The sequence below is a fragment of the Phyllobates terribilis genome, unplaced genomic scaffold (genome assembly GCF_046119375.1).
Source record: "Phyllobates terribilis strain yellow unplaced genomic scaffold, ASM4611937v1 Scaffold_4__5_contigs__length_816908805, whole genome shotgun sequence".
NCBI classification, from domain to species: Eukaryota; Metazoa; Chordata; class Amphibia; order Anura; family Dendrobatidae; genus Phyllobates; species Phyllobates terribilis.
In genome coordinates this window covers 40,238,972-40,258,168 of record NW_027362764.1, presented here as the reverse complement: position 1 = coordinate 40,258,168, position 19,197 = coordinate 40,238,972, and the positions used below count along the sequence as shown (strand labels likewise).

The 19,197-nt window shown below is 43.8% G+C and overlaps 1 protein-coding gene across 6 annotated transcripts in view; it reads right to left on the bottom strand.

Moving 5' to 3' along the window:
• Positions 1-19,197, bottom strand: part of DGKB (diacylglycerol kinase beta) — an 889,407-nt gene that overhangs the window by 236,961 nt on the left and 633,249 nt on the right. For all 6 annotated transcript variants that reach the window (XR_012320016.1, XM_073677272.1, XM_073677273.1 and 3 more), the window contains one exon: positions 687-777. Coding sequence is in view for 5 of the 6 variants with exons in the window: in XM_073677272.1 (XP_073533373.1) it covers positions 687-777 (91 nt within the window). In the remaining variant the exon portion in view is untranslated. The remainder of the gene's footprint in view (positions 1-686; positions 778-19,197) is intronic.

Genomic DNA, 19,197 nt, shown 5'->3' with positions numbered 1-19,197 from the left:
TATTATACTCCAGAGCAGCACTCACTATTCTGCTGGTGCAGTCACTGTGTACATACATTACATTACTGATCCTGTACTGATCCTAAGTTACATCCTGTATTATACTCCAGAGCTGCACTCACTATTCTGCTGGTGCAGTCACTGTGTACATACATTACATTACTGATCCTAAGTTACATTCTGTATTATACTCCAGGGCTGCACTCACTATTCTGCTGGTGCAGTCACTGTGTACATACTGATCCTGTACAGATCCTGAGTTACATCCTGTATTATATTACAGAGCTGCACTCACTATTCTGCTGGTGCAGTTGCTGTGTACATACATTACATTACTGATCCTGTACTGATCCTAAGTTACATCCTGTATTATACTCCAGAGCTGCACTCACTATTCTGCTGGTGCAGTCACTGTGTACATACATTACATTACTGATCCTGAGTTACATCCTGTATTATACTCCAGAGCTGCACTCACTGTTCTGCTGGTGCAGTCACTGTGTACATACATTACATTACTGATCCTGTACTGATCCTGAGTTACATCCAGCATTATCCTCCAGAGCTGCACTCACTATTCTGCTGGAGGATTCACTGTGTAGATACATTATTTTAGTCCAGAGCTGCACTTTTCTCATAGTTTGTCACAGTACTTGTTTTGATAAGAAACATAATATTTCACTTACTTCTATTTCAATTGCTTCATGAAGTTTTTTGCAAGTAGCAGAGAACGTTTCAGACGTGCCAAATTCAAAATACCAAAATTTGTTCTTCATTCTGAAAGATAAAGGAGAATACAGTTTGGGTTACCTCTTTATCTTTCTCACATACAGAAGTCACTCCGGCTTCACGGCCACATCATCTGTGATTTTATACTTTGCGTTGGTATTTAGTGCAGATACAATCAGTAACGTTTGGACAGAAGACATTTATTGCAAGTTCCTTTCCAGGATTTCTTCCCTTCTTGTCTCGTTCTAGCTGCAGTAATTTGCCAATCTTCATTATCATCAAGAGAAGGAGGGTTAGTTATGTGCAATGCATTGGGCAGTGGGGCTTGTGCTTTTCCTGCCTCCTCCTGGCATTGGTGCAATAAACCGCCGAGGGCAATCAGATGATCATCATGGATACTAAAGTTGAAACCACTGGTGACAGCAGCTGTAAGTGAATGGTAGTATTACACGACACCCACTTTATAAATTGTTGACCATGTAATACCGGGCTGCGCTAAGTCCTCCAGAGCTGATCTCTCTTTGCTCCAATATAATGGGTGTCCAGCTCGGGATTCCCATACAGGGTATAATGGGAGGACCTCTATAAATGATTTCATTGGGATGCCATGTCCCACAGCAGCAAACATTGAATATCAATACATCACATAGACTCTTTAAGAGGTATGGACAGCGTCACTGGCACTGATTTTACTTTAATGTATTTATATTTGGATAAAAATTATATTTATAAGTGGATCTCGTTAAAAAAATTTGGAACCATTTGCCTATTATAGCTTCTGTTTTGCATTATCCCAAGATCAGTGTGCAAATACAACCTAGTTTAAATCAGCTCTGAGTTGCATCTATCACTCTCCAAATGATGATCCCCCCCAGGCAGGGACATACCACCCATGGCGACAAACTACAAGGCTGCTATGGGCTCAGTAAGCCAAGGGGGCCTGGCGCCGCTCAGCACCGGGATCCTCCCCCCGCCCGTCAGCTTAATTTCAGCGTCATCTCCATCCTCAGGACATGGATAACGTTAAACAGAACAGTGGATCATGGAGACAAAGACTCGGTGATCCACCATTAGCTTGTGCCTGTGAGTCTGAGGCTACAGGTGTGGTGACATCACTATATCTCATCGGCAGTGTGGAGCATGCCGAGGGAATGAGGTGAGGTGAGTAGTTTTTACTTTTTATTTAATGTCAGTTAGTGTAGGGAACCTCATATTGATTGGAGGGTGGGCTGTTGGAACATCATTCTGTCTTGGGGGGGTAGTGGGAAACATCATAGTTGGGGGTGGACTGTAGGAGACATCATGTTGAACTGAGGGCTGTGGGGACATCTTACTCAGTGGGAGCGCTATGGGGCCATCATAGGTAAAATAAATAAATACTTTGTGTGTGTGGGGTCATTTTTGAGAGCATCAAATGATAATAGCAATGAAAGGTGTTTACTGGATGTAAACACTAAGGGGCTTCATTACTGTGTACATGCCACAATACATGTCTCTCTCCCTGTTTATAAAAGTTGGGTAATATGACCCCACCTACTTTGCTGAATATTTTTTTTTAGATAAGGGAGCCCAATTAAAATTCTTGCTATGGGGCCCTATAAATATTATTTACGCCCCTGTCCCCCCCCCCCCCTCCCTCCCGGATTCTCTTTAACCTCCATTGATGCTGAATCTGTCCTCCAGTATTTCTAATGCTTTTGGTCAAGCATGCTCAGATGCACCTATTGACCCTTTCTAATAATAAGACATCTGACAGTTGGGTTGTAGCACAATTCAGCTATGCTATGCTAAAGATTCCTGATGACGCTGTCTAATTTATGAAAAACAAATGCACTTATGATTCATCTGTCCAATATAACATCTGACAGCCGGGTTCAGCACAGCTCAGCTATGCTATATTGAAGATTCCATTTATATCATCTGTATTTTCACCTAATGATCCTGGTTCATTTATAAAAACAGATGCACCTAATGACTTTATCTCTTAAAACATTTGACAGCCCGATTTAGCACAGCTCAGCTATGCTATGACAAAGATTCCTGAGGACCCTGTCTAATTCATGAAAAACAAATGCACTTATAACGCCTATGTCTAATATAATATCTAACAACTGGGTTCAGCACAGCTTAGCAATGCTATGCTGAAGATCACACTTATAATATCGGCATTTTCACCTAATGACTCTGTTTAATTCATGAAAAACAGATGCACCTATTGATCCTATCTAATGAAACATCTGACAGCCGGGTTGTAGCACAGCTTAGTTATGCTAAAGATTACTGATGACCTGTCTAATTCATGAAAAACAAATGCAACAATGACTCTTCTGCCTCATATAACATCTTACAGCCGGGTTTAGCACAGCTCAGCTATGTTATGCTGAAGATTCTACTGATACCAGATGCATTTCCACCTAATGACCCCTTGAAATAAAACATCCCGCAGACCCTATCTCGCCATCCTCATTGCCTCGAGAGCTGTTTTTTAGCACAGTTCAGCTATACTATGCTCAGCTCTGCCATGCATGCTAAGGTATGCATAAATATGCTCTGAAAAATCAATGGAATATGTAAATAGCAATGCATATTGGTCAAATAACTAAATGACTAAATTAACTAAAGTCACTAAATTCAGAACCATCGCTTCATCCATATAAATAAAAATTGGCCATGTTGAGATCACTTTAGCTCTATCAGGAAGCATATAGAAGAGCAGAGTGAGGAGCCTGCAGCACTGAGATGAAGCAGGGTGCTGCTGGGAATTTAGTTTTAACTGATAAGGATAGAACCACCCATTCAGCTATGTGAAACTGGATGCCCCCAATGACGCAGGAGATAAAAAAAGAAGACACAAAGGTCTAAGAATGAAACTTTATGTTGGGCTTGACCTGTGAGAAAAACTATTGTTATTGGGGGATTGGGATTGAAGCATAATAATACTTAAAGATACTAATGTCACAAAAATATGATTCATTTCAACCAAAGGAGACAAGTCTATTTTATAGCCTTTAATGGAGTCACCATGCGCCGTACTTCAGTGCTCAGGGACAGTATGGAAACTTCTTATGCATAAAAAGCGCCAGTGTGTGTTTGGAAAATTGGACATAGTTCATGGCCGGGCATGAATGGGACTCTTTATTAACTTTAGCTTACTACTAAGTTTGCTGCAGCATGAAGAAAGTAAACACAGCTATGGTTCACTGAGAGAGCGAGGGCTCCGAGAATGAGCTCTCCTGGGTCTTCTGGGCTCTAGCACCACACCGGTCTCATTAACATGTGCTAAATCAGTTTATTGTAACTAATAAGAGCATCAGACATTGTAGCAAAAAGTTCTAACGTTACATACTTTACTGTTTTAACTTTCAATTTCTCTTATTCTTTTTCGATATATTTTTAACACAATTTACACGAGGTCTTTTTTTCATCGCTTATTACTTATATTCAGAAATCGTAATATAATACATGCTACATTAAAAATGTAAGGAAAAAATGTAATTAAATTCATTTCTTTGTTTTTTTCCGTTATTTGTAAACAATGACGAGCTTCTTTTAACCCCTTAGTGACAAAGCCAACCTTGACCTTAATGACCAAGCCAAATTTTACAATTCTGACCAGTGTCACTCCCCACTGAACGGATCCCACTGATTCTGTGATTGTTTTTTAGTGACATATATTTCTTCATGTTACTGGTAAAATTTCTTCGATATCACTTGCGTTCATTTGTTAAAAAAACAAACAAAAATTTGGCGAAAATTTAGCAGATTTCAAACTTTTAATTTTTATGTATGCCCTTAAATCAGAGAGTTATTTCACACAAAATAGTTCATAAATAACATTTCCCACAAGTCTAATTTACATCAGCACAATTTTTGGAACATCATTTTTTTTTTGTCAGGAAGTTATAAGGGTTAAAAGTTGACCATCGATTTCTCATTTTTCCAACAAAATTTACAAAACCAATTTTTTTTTACAGGGACCACATCACATTTGAAGTGACTTTGAGGGGTCTTTATGACAGAAAATATCCAAAAGTGACACCATTATAAAAACTGCACCCCTCAAGGTGCTCAAAACCACATTCAGGAAGTTTATTAACCCTTCAGGTGCTTTACAGGAACTGAAGCAATATGGAAGGAAAAAATGAACATTTACCTTTTTTTCACACAAATTTTACTTTAGACCCAATTTTTTTTTAATTTTCACAAGGGTAACAGGAGAATATGGCCCCAAAATGTATTTGTTGTGCAATTTCTTCTGAACATGCCAATACCCCTGATATGGATGAAAACCACTGTTTGGGCGCACGGCACGGCTCAGAAGGGAAGGAGCGCCATTTGACTGTTTGAACGCAAAATTGGCTGGAATCAAGAGCGGACGCCATGTTGCGTTTGGAGAGCCCCTGATGTGCCTAAACAGTGGAAACCCCCAACAAGTGACCCCATTTTGGAAACTAGACCCCTCCAGGATTTTATACAGGGGTATAGAGAGGATTTTGCGCCCACAGGTACAACACAGAATTTGATAACATTAGGTCATCATATTGAAAAAGTTATTTTTTTTTCACAGAAATCTTGCTTTAGCCCCAAATTTCTAACTTTTGCAAGAGGTTACACCGAAAAGTAGACCCCACAGTTTGTTTTGACCGGCAGGTCTATCAGATATACGTACTCCGATGTGAGCTTCTCTGCTCCACTCCTCCGTGCTCAGACACCATTTACAAACACGCTTCTGGGACCCGGTCCTACTTGTCTACCCTTTTATATGCATTACTTCAACTTTGATATACAGTAAGGTTTTTAATATAGACAGTGTAGGTACCGTCCCAATTTAGGGTCACCTTGCCGCTGGTGGGACGGCTTGTATACTTTTTTTGATCAAAAATAGTTCACTAAGTACCCTATATTTAATATGCAACTTTGCTTTACATTTATATATAATGATGGTAGGGTATGAGATATAATTTTTGTCTTTTGTAGGTTTTACAAACACGCTTCTTGTCTGAGCATAGAGGAGGGGAGCAGAGAAATTCACACTGGAGTATGGATATTTGATAGACCTGCCGGTCAAAACAGCTATACAAAGTGCATGAACAAGGCAGTCAAAACAGCCCTTTTCAGCACTGAGCTTCAGAGACAAGGAAGCAAAATAAGGAAATGGAGTATATTACAAAGATTCATAACTTTGCAAACAATGATCGATAACTAAAAAAAAAAAAAGTTTACGTACTGTTTAAGAAAAGCAAATAAAGGAAGCAAAAAGCAAGTAAAGACTTGTCAGCAATAGTCTAAGATGTGAACGAAGATCATCCAGTTGAGTTCACCACTTTATTCCTGACTCCTTCCGCTCAATTAGAAAGGCAAAAATAGAAATACAGATCTGAACATTTATTTGTACGCAGAGGTTTTAGGCAACTCAGGTAATTTCTTTCTTTAAATTAATAATTCCGAAAAAAACAGATTGTTATAATAATGGGCTACTAACTACTTACTGTGGCCTGTTACTTACAGAGAAATGTTAGCCTTTTTATGATTTCTTGATAAATCTGTTCTAGTCTTTAACCCCTTAATGACCATTCTTTCCTCCCCTTCTTCCAAGAGCCATCACTTTTTAATTTTTCCGTTGACATAGACGTATGACGAGTTTTTTTTTTTTTTACAGGGCTAGTTGTAGTTGTGAATGACACCATTTATTTTACCATATATGTAAAAAAAAAAAAAAAAAAACAGTAAAGTTGATCGGCACATCCAAAAAATAAATAAAATCTTCAAATTTTACGCCATAAGTATCAAACAATTAAAATACACATGCTGATGATAGAAAAAACACTGACGCATTTCTGGCGCTTTGTGCGCCCTTAGTCATAGTCAATTACCATAAAATGTACCGAAAAATGAGAACAAAAATTCCAAGATAGATGAAATGGTGAAAAAAATGCATTTCCGCCATTTTTTTTTTGGGGGGGGGGGGTTGTTCAATGTGCACCAAAATTGACCTGGAAACATGATTGTCCATGTCAGTACGATTATGGCAATTAGAGATGAGCGTTGTTCTACTCGAACTGTTCGCCAATCTCAAATTCGAGCTGTTTTGGGCGGTGTTCGAGCCGTTCGGCGAACACGAACAATTTGAGAAAAATTCGGCTGTTCGAGGTTATGTTCGATAACTGTTCGTGCACCAAAATCATAACTGGATTTTTTCTCAGTAATGATGAAAATTAATGTTAATACGCAGTTTGAGTGTACAGCGGGGTGGGGGGAGGGGCAGGGGATGGATCTCTGCAGGAATAATGAAGATCTCCATTTTTTTTTCTCTTTCCCGCATTTGCAGTGGGGAGGTGCAATCTGTCAGCCTATCAGCAGCGCACACACGGAGCAAACTGCTTTTTTTCACACAAGCAAGGGCATGTGTCATTGGCAGTGTATGTCACATGTCCTTGCCCTATAAGACCAAGCCATTTTCCCCGTCGCCACCATTTTCTCACTGCTGCAGCTGCGTGTTAGACGGCAACGCTGTTGCTGTGTGCGCTATACCTTGTTAATTTCAAGCCAATTTTCGCACAAATATACAGATAGCTTGGGAGTAGGGAATAGTTGTGATTGCAGTCCTTTTAAGGACTAGGTTACAGCATTTCCTACGACTTTTATCAGGGAGGTCTGTGCTCTTAAATAGATAGGTTGTGGGAGTAAAGACTAATTGTAATTGGAGTCCTTTTCAGGACTAGGTTACATCAGTTCCTATCAGTTTTTGCCAGGCAGGTCTGTGCCAGTGCTGTGCAAGTTTTTTTCACAGCATTTGGCTGAATCTAGCAAAGCTAATCCTTTTTGGCCTATTGCAGAGTGTGTTAGTCAGTGGAGTAGCCTATCTGTGTTGCAAGATATAACACCTGTGTATAGAATACCAATTTTTTTACTGCACCTAGTGAAGTAAAATCTTTTGGGCATAGCATCATTCTATTAGTCCATCTATACTGACCTCCATCAGGTTGCAAACTGAATCTAATTTTTTTCTGCATCTAGCTCTGAAAAAATATTTGGGCTTCTAGCAGTGTGTGGGACTTGGTCTATTAGTCCATCTATACTGACCTCCATCAGGTTGCAAATTAAAAATAATTTTTTTCTTCATTTAGCTCTGAAAAAATATTTGGGCTTCTAGCAGTGTGTGGGACTTGTTCTATTAGTCCTTCTATACTGACCTCCAGCAGGTTGCAAATTGAATATAATTTTTTTCTGCATCTAGCTCTGAAAAAATAGTTGGGCTTCTAGCGGTGTGTGGGACTTGGTCTATTAGTCCATCTATACTGACCTCCATCAGGTTGCAAATTAAAAATAATTTTTTTCTGCATCTAGCTCTGAAAAAATATTTGGGCTTCTAGCAGTGTGTGGGACTTGGTCTATTAGTCCATCTATACTGACCTCCATCAGGTTGCAACTAAAAATAATTTTTTTCTGCATCTAGCTCTGAAAAAATATTTGGGCTTCTAGCAGTGTGTGGGACTTGGTCTATTAGTCCATCTATACTGACCTCCATCAGGTTGCAAATTAAAAATATTTTTTTTCTGCATCTAGCTCTGAAAAAATATTTGGGCTTCTAGCAGTGTGTGGGACTTGGTCTATTAGTCCATCTATACTGACCTCCATCAGGTTGCAAATTAAAAATAATTTTTTTCTTCATTTATCTCTGAAAAAATATTTGGGCTTCTAGCAGCGTGTGGGACTTGTTCTATTAGTCCATCTATACTGACCTCCATCAGGTTGCAAATTAAAAATAATTTTTTTCTGCATCTAGCTCTGAAAAAATATTTGGGCTTCTAGCAGTGTGTGGGACTTGGTCTATTAGTCCATCTATACTGACCTCCATCAGGTTGCAAATTCAAAATAATTTTTTTCTGCATCTAACCCAGCCAATAGTTTTGGCCTAATACCACAGTTTGGCCACTCAGCTCTGCTCGGTTACCATCCATTGTTTTTTTGTGCAAACAACTCCAGAGTTGTGAATTAGTTAACCACCAAAATGAGTGGAAAAAGGCCTGCTGCTGGTGGAAAGGGGAATAGGCGTGTTGGGAAGGGGAAAAAAGGTTGTGTCCGTGGGGTAGGTGTTAAAGCAACAGTAACATCTGCAGAAGAAAGACCATCTTCCAGCCAAACTAAAATGTCTACTTCTTTTAGCGGACAATGTGATAAGATCCCTTTCTTACGGCCACGCCAATCGCTACAAATTCCAGATGAGGCACAAAAACAGCAGGTGCTTCAACGGATATCAAGTGCTCCTTTAAGTGGGCTCTCCTCCACATCAACTTCAACATCACAAATACTCCAGTCCTCAAAGGTGTCACCCAAATCGCACTTGCTTCCTCACAGCTCCCAAATCTCCAGCTGCCCGTCTGAGTATGAGGTAGAACAGATGGTTGAGTCTGCAGAGCTGTTTACTCATACTATAGCCTGGGAATCAGAGGTCGACTCCAGCGCTTCTGTGAATCCAGACGAGGAAATGATCTGCACTGATGCCCAGAATCTTTATGAGTCGGATCCAGGACCAGACGCAGAAGGTTCTGACCATAATGTAGACCCTCATTCCCAAACTGTAACTCCTGTTGGTGGAGACAATGAGGAAGACGATGATAAGACTCAAATACCTGATTGGAGCGACAACTTTAGTTTTTTGTCAGGGCAGGAACAGGTTGGCTCTGAGGACGACGGGTGTGATAACGCACAGGGTGATGATGATGAGGTCGGAGATCCCACTTACTGTCAACCCACAGTCAGCCAAGAGATGAGGTCAGCAGAGGAGGTGGAGGAAGATGCTAGTGACGACGAGGTCAGGTTGCGCCTTCCTGGACAGAGACGTAGTACTGGAAGCACGTCAACAACTGCATCCTCAAACACAACTCTGCCTCTCACCACAAGTCGTGGTGGCTCTTGCATAGCCTGGGCATTTTTTCAGATCGATAAAGATGACCCAACTCGTGTTATCTGTAACATTTGTCAGCAAAAGCTAAGTAGAGGCCAAAAAATACATAGTTTGAGTACTTCATGCATGAACCGGCACATGGACATGAAGCATAAGTTGCAGTGGGAAGCTCAGTGTGCTACAATGCGGCCTAGCCGGCCGGGCCAATCACCGTCTGCCATATCTTGTGCATCCGCGGCCTCTTCATCTTCTGTGACTGGGGGGACAGCAGTCACACCTGTTTTGGGGCGCAGACCTGCCACCTCTTTACCCGCAACAGCCAGCGTGATTGGCAGGTCATCATTTTCTTTGGAGGTGGTAACACCAGATGGTGTTGAGCGCTGTCCGACATCGATAGCACCACCTTTGGATCAAGGCAACCTAACATGTCCGCCTGCATCTTCCTCACAGACCGGCAGTTTGCCGGGGACACCCTTATCAACCCCGTCTAAGCACAATAGCCAGCCCTCGGTCCCTCAGATGTGGACAAGTAAAAGACCATTTCCTCCTAGCCATGAGAAAGCTAAGAGGTTGAATTTCACCATCTGCAAGCTCTTGGCTACAGAAATGCTGCCTTTCCGCCTGGTGGACACAGAGGATTTTCGAGACCTTATGTCCGTCGCAGTGCCCCAGTACCAGATGCCCAGTCGGCACTACTTCTCAAAGAAAGGTGTGCCTGCGCTCCACCAGCATGTCGCACACAACATCACCGCTTCTTTGAGAAACTCTGTGTGTGACAGGGTGCATTTCACCACAGACACTTGGACGAGTAGGCATGGACAGGGGCGTTACATATCGCTGACTGGGCACTGGGTAACTATGGTGACAGCAGGACAAGGGGCTGCTGTCCAAGTCTTGCCGTCCCCACGAGTTGTGCGTCAATCCTCTTTATGTCAAAGTTCCTCCACTGCTTCTGCCTCCTCAACCTCCTCTCGGTCTTCCACCTGCACCCAAAGCCTGTCTGGTCATGCCACAAGCTTTCTAACTGCGCAGAAGGGATCCTGCACACCTCCTTACTATGCTGGCAGTAGGGCTCAACGTCATCAGGCGGTTTTTACATTGAAATGTCTGGGAAATGTGAGTCACACAGCTGAGGAGTTGTGGTCAGCTCTGGAGAACCAATTTCATGAATGGTTGTCTCCACTGGACCTGAAACCAGGGAAGGCCGTGTGCGACAATGCTGCAAACCTGGGTGCGGCCCTTCGCCGGGGCAATGTCACACACGTGCCTTGTATGGCTCACGTGTTGAACCTGGTTGTCCAGCAATTTTTAGCCCACTATCCCAGACTAGATGGCCTTCTGCAGAGGACACGGTCGCTGTGTGCTCACTTCCGCCGTTCGCATCCCGCAGCTCAGCGACTTACATCTCTACAGAAGTCGTTGGGCCTGCCACTTCACCGGCTAAAATGCGATGTGCCTACCCGGTGGAATTCAACTCTGCACATGTTGCAGCGACTATGGCAGCACCGACAAGCCCTGGTGCAATATGTTCTGACGTATAGCCTGGGCCAACGAGATTCAGAGGTGGGGCAAATCACGCTGGAGGAGTGGTCTCATATCAGGGACCTATGCACCCTTCTGCACAGTTTTGAAATGGCGACGAAGATGTTTAGTGCTGACGATGCCATTATCAGCATGACTATTCCGGTGATTTACATGCTGGAGCACATGTTAAACAGAATTCGGAGTCAGGTGGTGGCACAAGAGGAGGTGGAGGAAGTAGAGGAGGAGGAGTTGTATGCGGAAGGGCTAACATCTGCAAGGTCCAGACGGTCGGCAGCACCAAGGCGGCAGGCATGTGAGGGTGGGGGAGATGGTTTTACCAGGGCGCATGGTAGCAGCCAAACTAGTGAGGAAGGTGCAGGAGCCCAGGAAGAAGTGGAGGACGAACTGATGGAAGACTCATCAGATGAGGGAGACCTTGATCACATTTCTGTTGTGCGAGGTTGGGGGGAGAGGACAGAGGAAGGAAGCATGATTGTTACCTCGCCACCAACACAACAGGGACTTGGTGCTCCTGGATGCGCAACACACATGAGTGCCTTCTTGCTGCACTACCTGCAACATGACCCTCGAATTGTGAGAATTAGAAATAATCCTGACTACTGGGTTGCCACACTGTTAGATCCCCGGTACAAAAGTAAATTTGCAGAAATTATTCCTGCCATAGAAAGGGATGCACGCATGCAGGAGTATCAGCAGAGACTGTTGCAGAATCTTACATGTGCTTTTCCACAAAATACCAGTGGTGCACGTAGTGAATCTCACAGTTCCAACTTGCCAACCGTGGGAACGTCAAGTGTTCAGCACTCAAACCGTAACAGAACCACAGTATCTGCTGGTAACATCAATTTTGCGGAATCATTTCACCACTTTTTTAGCCCATCCTTTGCAAGGCCACAGGAGACAAGAAGTCTGACACATAGTCAACGCCTAGAGACGGTGGTACAGGAGTATCTCCAAGTAAACATTGAAGCCACGACTGTGTCACTGGACCCTTGCTCTTTTTGGGCTTCCAATCTGGATAAATGGCCGGAGCTAGCCACTTACGCCTTGGAGATCTTGTCATGCCCCGCAGCCAGCGTTCTGTCTGAACGTGTGTTCAGCGCTGCTGGTGGTGTGCTGACAGATAAGCGCACGCGGCTCTCCACTGATAATGTAGACAGACTCACGTTCATAAAGATGAACAAATCATGGATCCGAAACGACTTTTCTACCCCTGTGTCATCCTGGGGAGAGTAAAAGCTTGATGATTGGTTAAAATCACCCTACCAACCGTTTTAAGCTTTCAAATTACTAATCATGTTTATCTGTATCTTGACTGGAAAATAATTTGGGCTTTGTAGCAGTGTGCAGCACTGATCCTATTAGGCCATCTATACTAAAGCTTCACCAGATTTAAAATTAAAAATAATTTTTAGCTGCATCTAGCCCGGAAAATAATTTTGGGGCTCCGAGATGCGCAAGGCACATAAGTGCCTTCTTGCTGCACTACCTGCAGCATGACCCTCATATTGTCAGAATTCGAAGTAATCATGACTACTGGGTTGCCACACTCTTAGATCCCCCAAACTTTTCGATCAACCTTTTCATTTTAATAAAGACCAAAAAAATGGTCATTTTTGAAATTATAAGCATTAGCAGGTTGTTAGAAACTGAAATCAAACAGTTTTCAACTCAAAACTTTATTCTAGGTGATGTTACATTTTCACATAGGACCCCTTGTTCGAAAGGAGCTTCTGAACTCTCTCGTCCATTGAATTTGTCAGGTTTTGGATGGTTTCTGCTTCAATTGTTTTGCATGAGGACAGAATACCCTCCCAGAGCTGTTGCTTAGATGTGAACTGCCTCCCGCCATCATAGACACTCCTTTTAATGATGCTCCAAAGGTTCTGAATGGGGTAGAGGTCAGGGGAGCATGGGGGTCACACCATAAGTTTGTCCCCTTTTATGCCCATATCAGCCAGAGATGCAGATGTTTTATGTGCAGCATGAGATGGTGCATTATCATGCAGAAAAATGATCTTGCTGTGAAATACACGGTTCTTCTTCTTGAACCATGGCAGGAAGTGCTGTTTGAGAAAATCCACATACATTATGGAGTTCATCTTTAGCGCCTTCAGGGATCCTAAAGGGGCCGACAATCTCTCTCCCCATGATTCCAGCCCAAAACATTACTCCACCTCCTCCTTGTTGGCGCTGTAGCCGTGTTTGCGTGGGGTGTCCATCAACCAGCCATCCTCCACTCCATCCATCTGGACCATCGAGCGCTGCACGGCACTCATCCGTGAACAAAACAGTTTTGAAATCAGTCTTCATGTAATGTTTGGCCCACTGGAGCCGTTTCTGCTTGTGTGAAGTGGATAGAGGAGGTCGACAGGATGGCGCATGCACAGCTGCAAACCTCTGAAGGACCCTGCATCTTGTTGTTCGGGGGACGTTGGAGGCACAAGCAGCTTCAAAAACTTGTCTGCTGCTATGACAAGGCTTTTTTGCCGCTGCTCTTTCAACCTGACGTAATTGCCTGTAGGAAAGAGTCCTCAATTTGCCCTTATCAGCACGCACACGTGTGTACTGTGAATCAGCTACATACTTCTTGATTGCCAAGACACTTCATCCTGATCATCGCACAATGTTGATTGTAGTCATGCCTTGACCTAAACACTCCACAATTTGTTGCTTCTCAGCAGCCGACACATCCTTTTTCTTTCCCATTTTGGCAGAAAATGTAGGCTGCTTAATAATGTGAGAGAGCCTTCTTAAGTAGTCTTGCCTTTCATTGGACACACCTGCCAAACTAATTAGCACAGGTGTCTGCAATTGCTTACAGTGATATAAAGAGCCCTGACACACATCACCATCAATGAGTTTAACTGACAAACAAACAAATTCTTCCCTTATCACTCCTAAACACTTTTTGTATAATAATTTGGAACGCAGTGTACATGTGCTTTTCCACAAAACACCAGTGGTTCACGTAGTGAATCTTACAGTTCTAACTTGCCAACCGTGGTCTTTATGGAGTTGTTCAATAAAGGGCCCAAAATTAAGATAACATAGATGGGAGAGGTCTCTATGAATAGGAATTCCTAAGTATTTGATACCCTGTGAGGGCCAGGCAAAGGGAAAGTTGGACTGGATGGAATCCTATATGGATTTGGGGAGGGAGACATCGAGGGCCTCAGACTTCGCTGCATTGATTTTAAAATTTTACCATGTAACAAAGTGATCTATTTCAGCCATAACAGCAGGGATGGATATATGTGATTGAGTGATATATACTAGGACATCATCAGCAAATAGAGAGCACTTGTACTCGGTGCCTCCCACCTCAATCCACCTAATATTGGGGTTATGGCGAATTGATGAGAGCAGGTGCTCCGTCACTAGGATGTATAAGAGAGGGGACAGAGGACATCACTGCCTTGTCCCATTGGTGATTGTGAAAGGTGATGAAAATGTTCTGACGCACCCCCTGGGCCTTGGGACACCCGGAGCCGGACCCTTTTTGGTGGATGCTGGTGGTTGTAGTCTTCGTGGCGGCGACCCAGTTCCGTGGCTCAGGGCGGTCAAACCAGTGGCGGAACTATTTATGTGGTTTTCATGTTTAAATGTCCGACTACGCCACCCGTGGATTGCGGTCAGAGTGAACCGCCGCTACAGGGCAGACCGCTGAGGCTGGTGTTGTGGGTGCAGCAGAGCGTAGCATAACTCCCCACGGGAGGAGTATAGCCTCAGAGCAGTGTATGCGGAGGATGGGAGTGATGGTGCAGGGCAGCAGCAGTAACGACACGGAGTCAGTGATGCAGTTCAGGGCCTTTACTCACAGTTCTTATTATCCAGACCACGTCTGCAGGTAACGGCTGCCCACGTCGTACTGTGCTCACCAGGTGAGGGGCTCAGACAACTCCCAGATAACTTTGGAGCACTTCACAGGACCCCCTTTGTGTGTCCTTTGTCTGGCCTTTCTTACCAACACTTCTGTCCGGCTGCCTCGGGCCTCCTCTTGGTAAACTTGGCGCCAGTTTCCCTGACCCTATGTGGTGCCTTCCTAGCGGGTGTAGCGAGGGGCTGCGCCACATAAAATGTCAGAGCCTCCGGTTTCTAGCTGAGGGTCGTTTCCTGCCTCCACTAGTTCGGGGACCGGTCTCCCCCTTTGGCCTGACCCCTCCACGCAGGTGGATTCGGGCGTGCGGTGGCGACTCGCCCGTCCGCACCCCTGGGATCCCTTCATTCCTCGTTCCTGGAGCCTTCTCCGCTCCTCTTCCTTCCTTCTCCCTCTTCCAGGCCTGGGCCTCTGTTACTAGGCCCGCCTCCGGAGCAGAGCTCATGCAGAGCCCCTGCTCCCTGCCACTTCTGCTCAGACTTCTCTGCACTGAACTAAGATGGTGCCCACCTTTTATACTCCCTTCTCAATGCACCCAGGAACTGCTTCCTCCCTGCTCCTGCACTACAGGGTTCCCCTTCCTCAGTGTTCCCTCCCCCCACTCCAGCCAGGGACAGGGACTGTCGTGCCCATCTCAGGGGCATATTGGTCACCCTGCCCCACGGCAATGTGGTGTAATGCATGCAGGTGTCGGGTCCTGATCCACACTCCATCCTTACCTGAGAGTGAGATATCACACCTCTGGGTGAGGTGCAATACGTCTGTAGCAACCGAGCCCTCAGGGTGCTACAGTTCCATTTATCTTCAGCCTAGGTGACGTATTGCGATACAGGGCCGTGATTTTGGCTATAAAAGGGTCCCCTGGACCCCTACCCCAAGCTTTTTAAGAGAATCATATATGGCGTGCCAGGAGACTCTATGGAATGCTTTCTCAGCATCCAACGAGAGTATCTAATTACAAATTTTTAACTGCATCTAGCCCAGGAAATACTTTGTGCCTAGTAGCAGTGTCTGCTAGTGAGCGGATTATCCCGGCTGTTAAGCAAGCTGCACCACCTGTAGTTTAGACACTTAATTTTTTCAAAGGAAATGCTTCGGGACCATGGGATACTTAGTGAAGAGCATCAGGAGGCACCCCAAGGCATAGGGGCTGGGACTGGCAGTAGGATGCCTTGCGGTGGACAGCCGAGCTCGATCCTTATAAAAGCTTTTTAACTGCAGCAGCTTTAGTGGACGCTACTGGAGCTGGAATTACCGCAGCTGCTGGCATGAGACTTGCCCTCCAATAGATCCTTGTAAATGGATTTAAAGTGTATTCATTCAAATTAGAGAGACAATTTAAATTAAAAAGCTTAGAGCTGCCTCCACCACAGGGGGGCTCGCTCGACCCACCAGCGGACAGGCACCAGTATTGGGAGAGGGGGGCTGGCCGTCAGGGTTCACCGCGGCTCTGGCACAAACCCGGCGACACGGAGGTGGCACGGGCAGGAGCGGACTGGCCGTGTCGGCTTCTCACTTTTTGGATTTTAAAAGGGCATGACATGCCTATATCTGTGTCTCCCCCTCCTTTTACTCCTCCACCTCTTTTATTTTCGCATGACTATATGTACTTGTCACTTTTCCATGTGTTAGTTATGTCTTCTGAGCAGTTTGTCAGCTTTTGGACACCTTTGAAGGTGTTTTCTATGTGTTTCTATGTGTTTTTGTTTGCCTGCCATTGGTTTTAACGGTGTTCGAAGGTGTTCGACGAACAGTTCGACGAACAGTTCGGCGAACACACGGGTGTTCGACGAACCGAACCGAACTCGAACACTACGGGGGTGGCTCAACACTAATGGCAATATCATGCATCAATGTTTTTTTTCTGTTTCAGTGAGGAATAGAATTTCTGAACATTGTAAAAACAAAATGTCCATTTTCCGGACCATTTTTATTTTATCAAATTTCGGCAAATTCGCTCTTCTCTAACTGCTTCCTGCGCACACCTACAGTAATTACGCTAAGGCTTGCCTAATAAACATGCTTGTCAACCTAAAGGCAAGCCCACCCATGAGGTGACTACATGCAGCACATGGTGGAAATTTAAATAGAAGAAACACTGGACACACTTTTTTTTCAAGAAGTTTCAGGATTTTTTGGCAACACCCAAATGATATCCCAACTCTTTCCGGACTCCGATGTGTCACCACCTTTTCTGGGAACTTCTTGAATTTTCCATGAGCGTTATCAAGCATGATAATAATACTGGAAAGATGTATAATTAAAAATACTAGCCTGACAGAGTACATTTGCCAATGTTCTGTGTGAACTTATCCTAATACTACCAAATACTGTATTAATACTCCCACACAGAATGGTATTCATCCAAAAAAAGTTTAGTTCAGGTAATTTGCGATAGACATGTGGTGGTAAATGATGGTCATCTGAGGCTTTTTGCCAGTGGTGTACCAAAGTTGTCCATCCATTTAGTTGAGTCGGGTTTGCCAGATTAAAGTCAAAAACAATCCATAGTAAATGCATGGGCACCAACTACCTGAAGACTCAGGCTGAGTCCTGAGGCTTGAGCAGACCAATTAGGCCTGGGAGAGATGCATGTTGGTTTTTCATGGTAACTCAAGGCACCGAAGAATAGATCTGAAGAAGGAGGATGCAATATCCGGCACTGGAGTGAGGACCAGTGAACATGAACAACACTATTATGCTTTTCCATAACCGCAAAAAAAATGTTTATCATAGAGGACAAAATTACACTGTTTGCACTGGCTAGCGTTAAATCCTTGCATTGCAGGTCTTGATTAGATGCACCTGACTTGCTTTGACTAAGAACCAGGGCCTGTGTTCACAAAGGGTGCTGGAGTTTGAGCAGAATCGAGTGTGCTGTTGGTGAGTGACCAGCCAAAATGTGAGCTGCGGCAGGGAGAGAGATGTGCCAGGGTCTCTCTCTCTTAATGGAAACTGCATGGGTCAGTTAGGAAAGCTGAGCAGTCTGTGTGTGAACTGCAGATAAACATGGGTAAGCAGCAGACTGTTCAGTGTGAAGTGCCAGAAGTTGAACACTTATTTTTGGCACTAGGAGCTGCTAGTGCTCAGGCTGAAGGGGATACCGATACTGGTGGGATTATGCCCCTTCTGTGTATGAAGTTTGCTCTGGGACTAATGATTAAAATCTGTTCGGATAAGCCCACACTGGCATATGTGCCTTGCTAAATGAGCTGCTTATTTGCTGGGATACCTTTGTGATCATAAGAGGTTGTTTTTTGAATTTCTTGGAGTTTTATGAAAGCAATAAAACTGCACCTGTTTGAACCAAACAGCATTGCCTGTGTGAACTCTGCCTAATGCCTACCGGAGAGCGTGAATCCCTAAAATATATGTGAACAAAGCCTAAGAGTGATATACTGTGGCATACCTAGTGCAATTTCCACATACCACAATAATTAGTTTTGCCTAAAATGATTTTTTTAATTTTTAGGACCAAGAATATTAGAAAATTCCATCCCCGAAGCCAAATAATGGACATATCACTTAAAAATACAAATGAAATATGCGCATTTGGAGCTTACACATCTAAAAACTGATTTAAAAAAACTTGTTAATTGGGCCCAAATGCATTGAAGAGTAAGCTCGGCTTTAGAAGAAACCCGTAATGAAGCTAATATGGAAAGTTGCAGTGTGCTGCATGATTTTTATTACCTTGGAATAAGAGAAGAGCGTGTTCCATGCAGCCGTCTAAACCCTCAGCAAATCGCAAGCGGCTGATCTACGGAGCTGTCTCCAAACAGTTGTTGCTGATGAACTAATTCTACTTTTTAAATTGGTCTTGTGGCTTTTGGCAAGCATCTGTTTCGATAATTGAAGAGTCCAGCTTAAGCACCGGTGGAACACTGTTCCTAACGAGCTCTCCGCGGTTACTAACTGCGTTCTAATTGAAGCGCTCGAACAAAATGTTACAAACCTGATTTGTACTTTTCTCCCCAGTAAGATTCTATATAAGCTCAATAAACAGGTGAATACTAAATACTACTTAAATGCCACAATGATAACTAAGACATTATCATCAGAAGAGGATAGGAGCAAAAATACCACCTTGGTCATGAGAAAAATACTCTCTTTTATGCTTTTAGGGATAATGTGC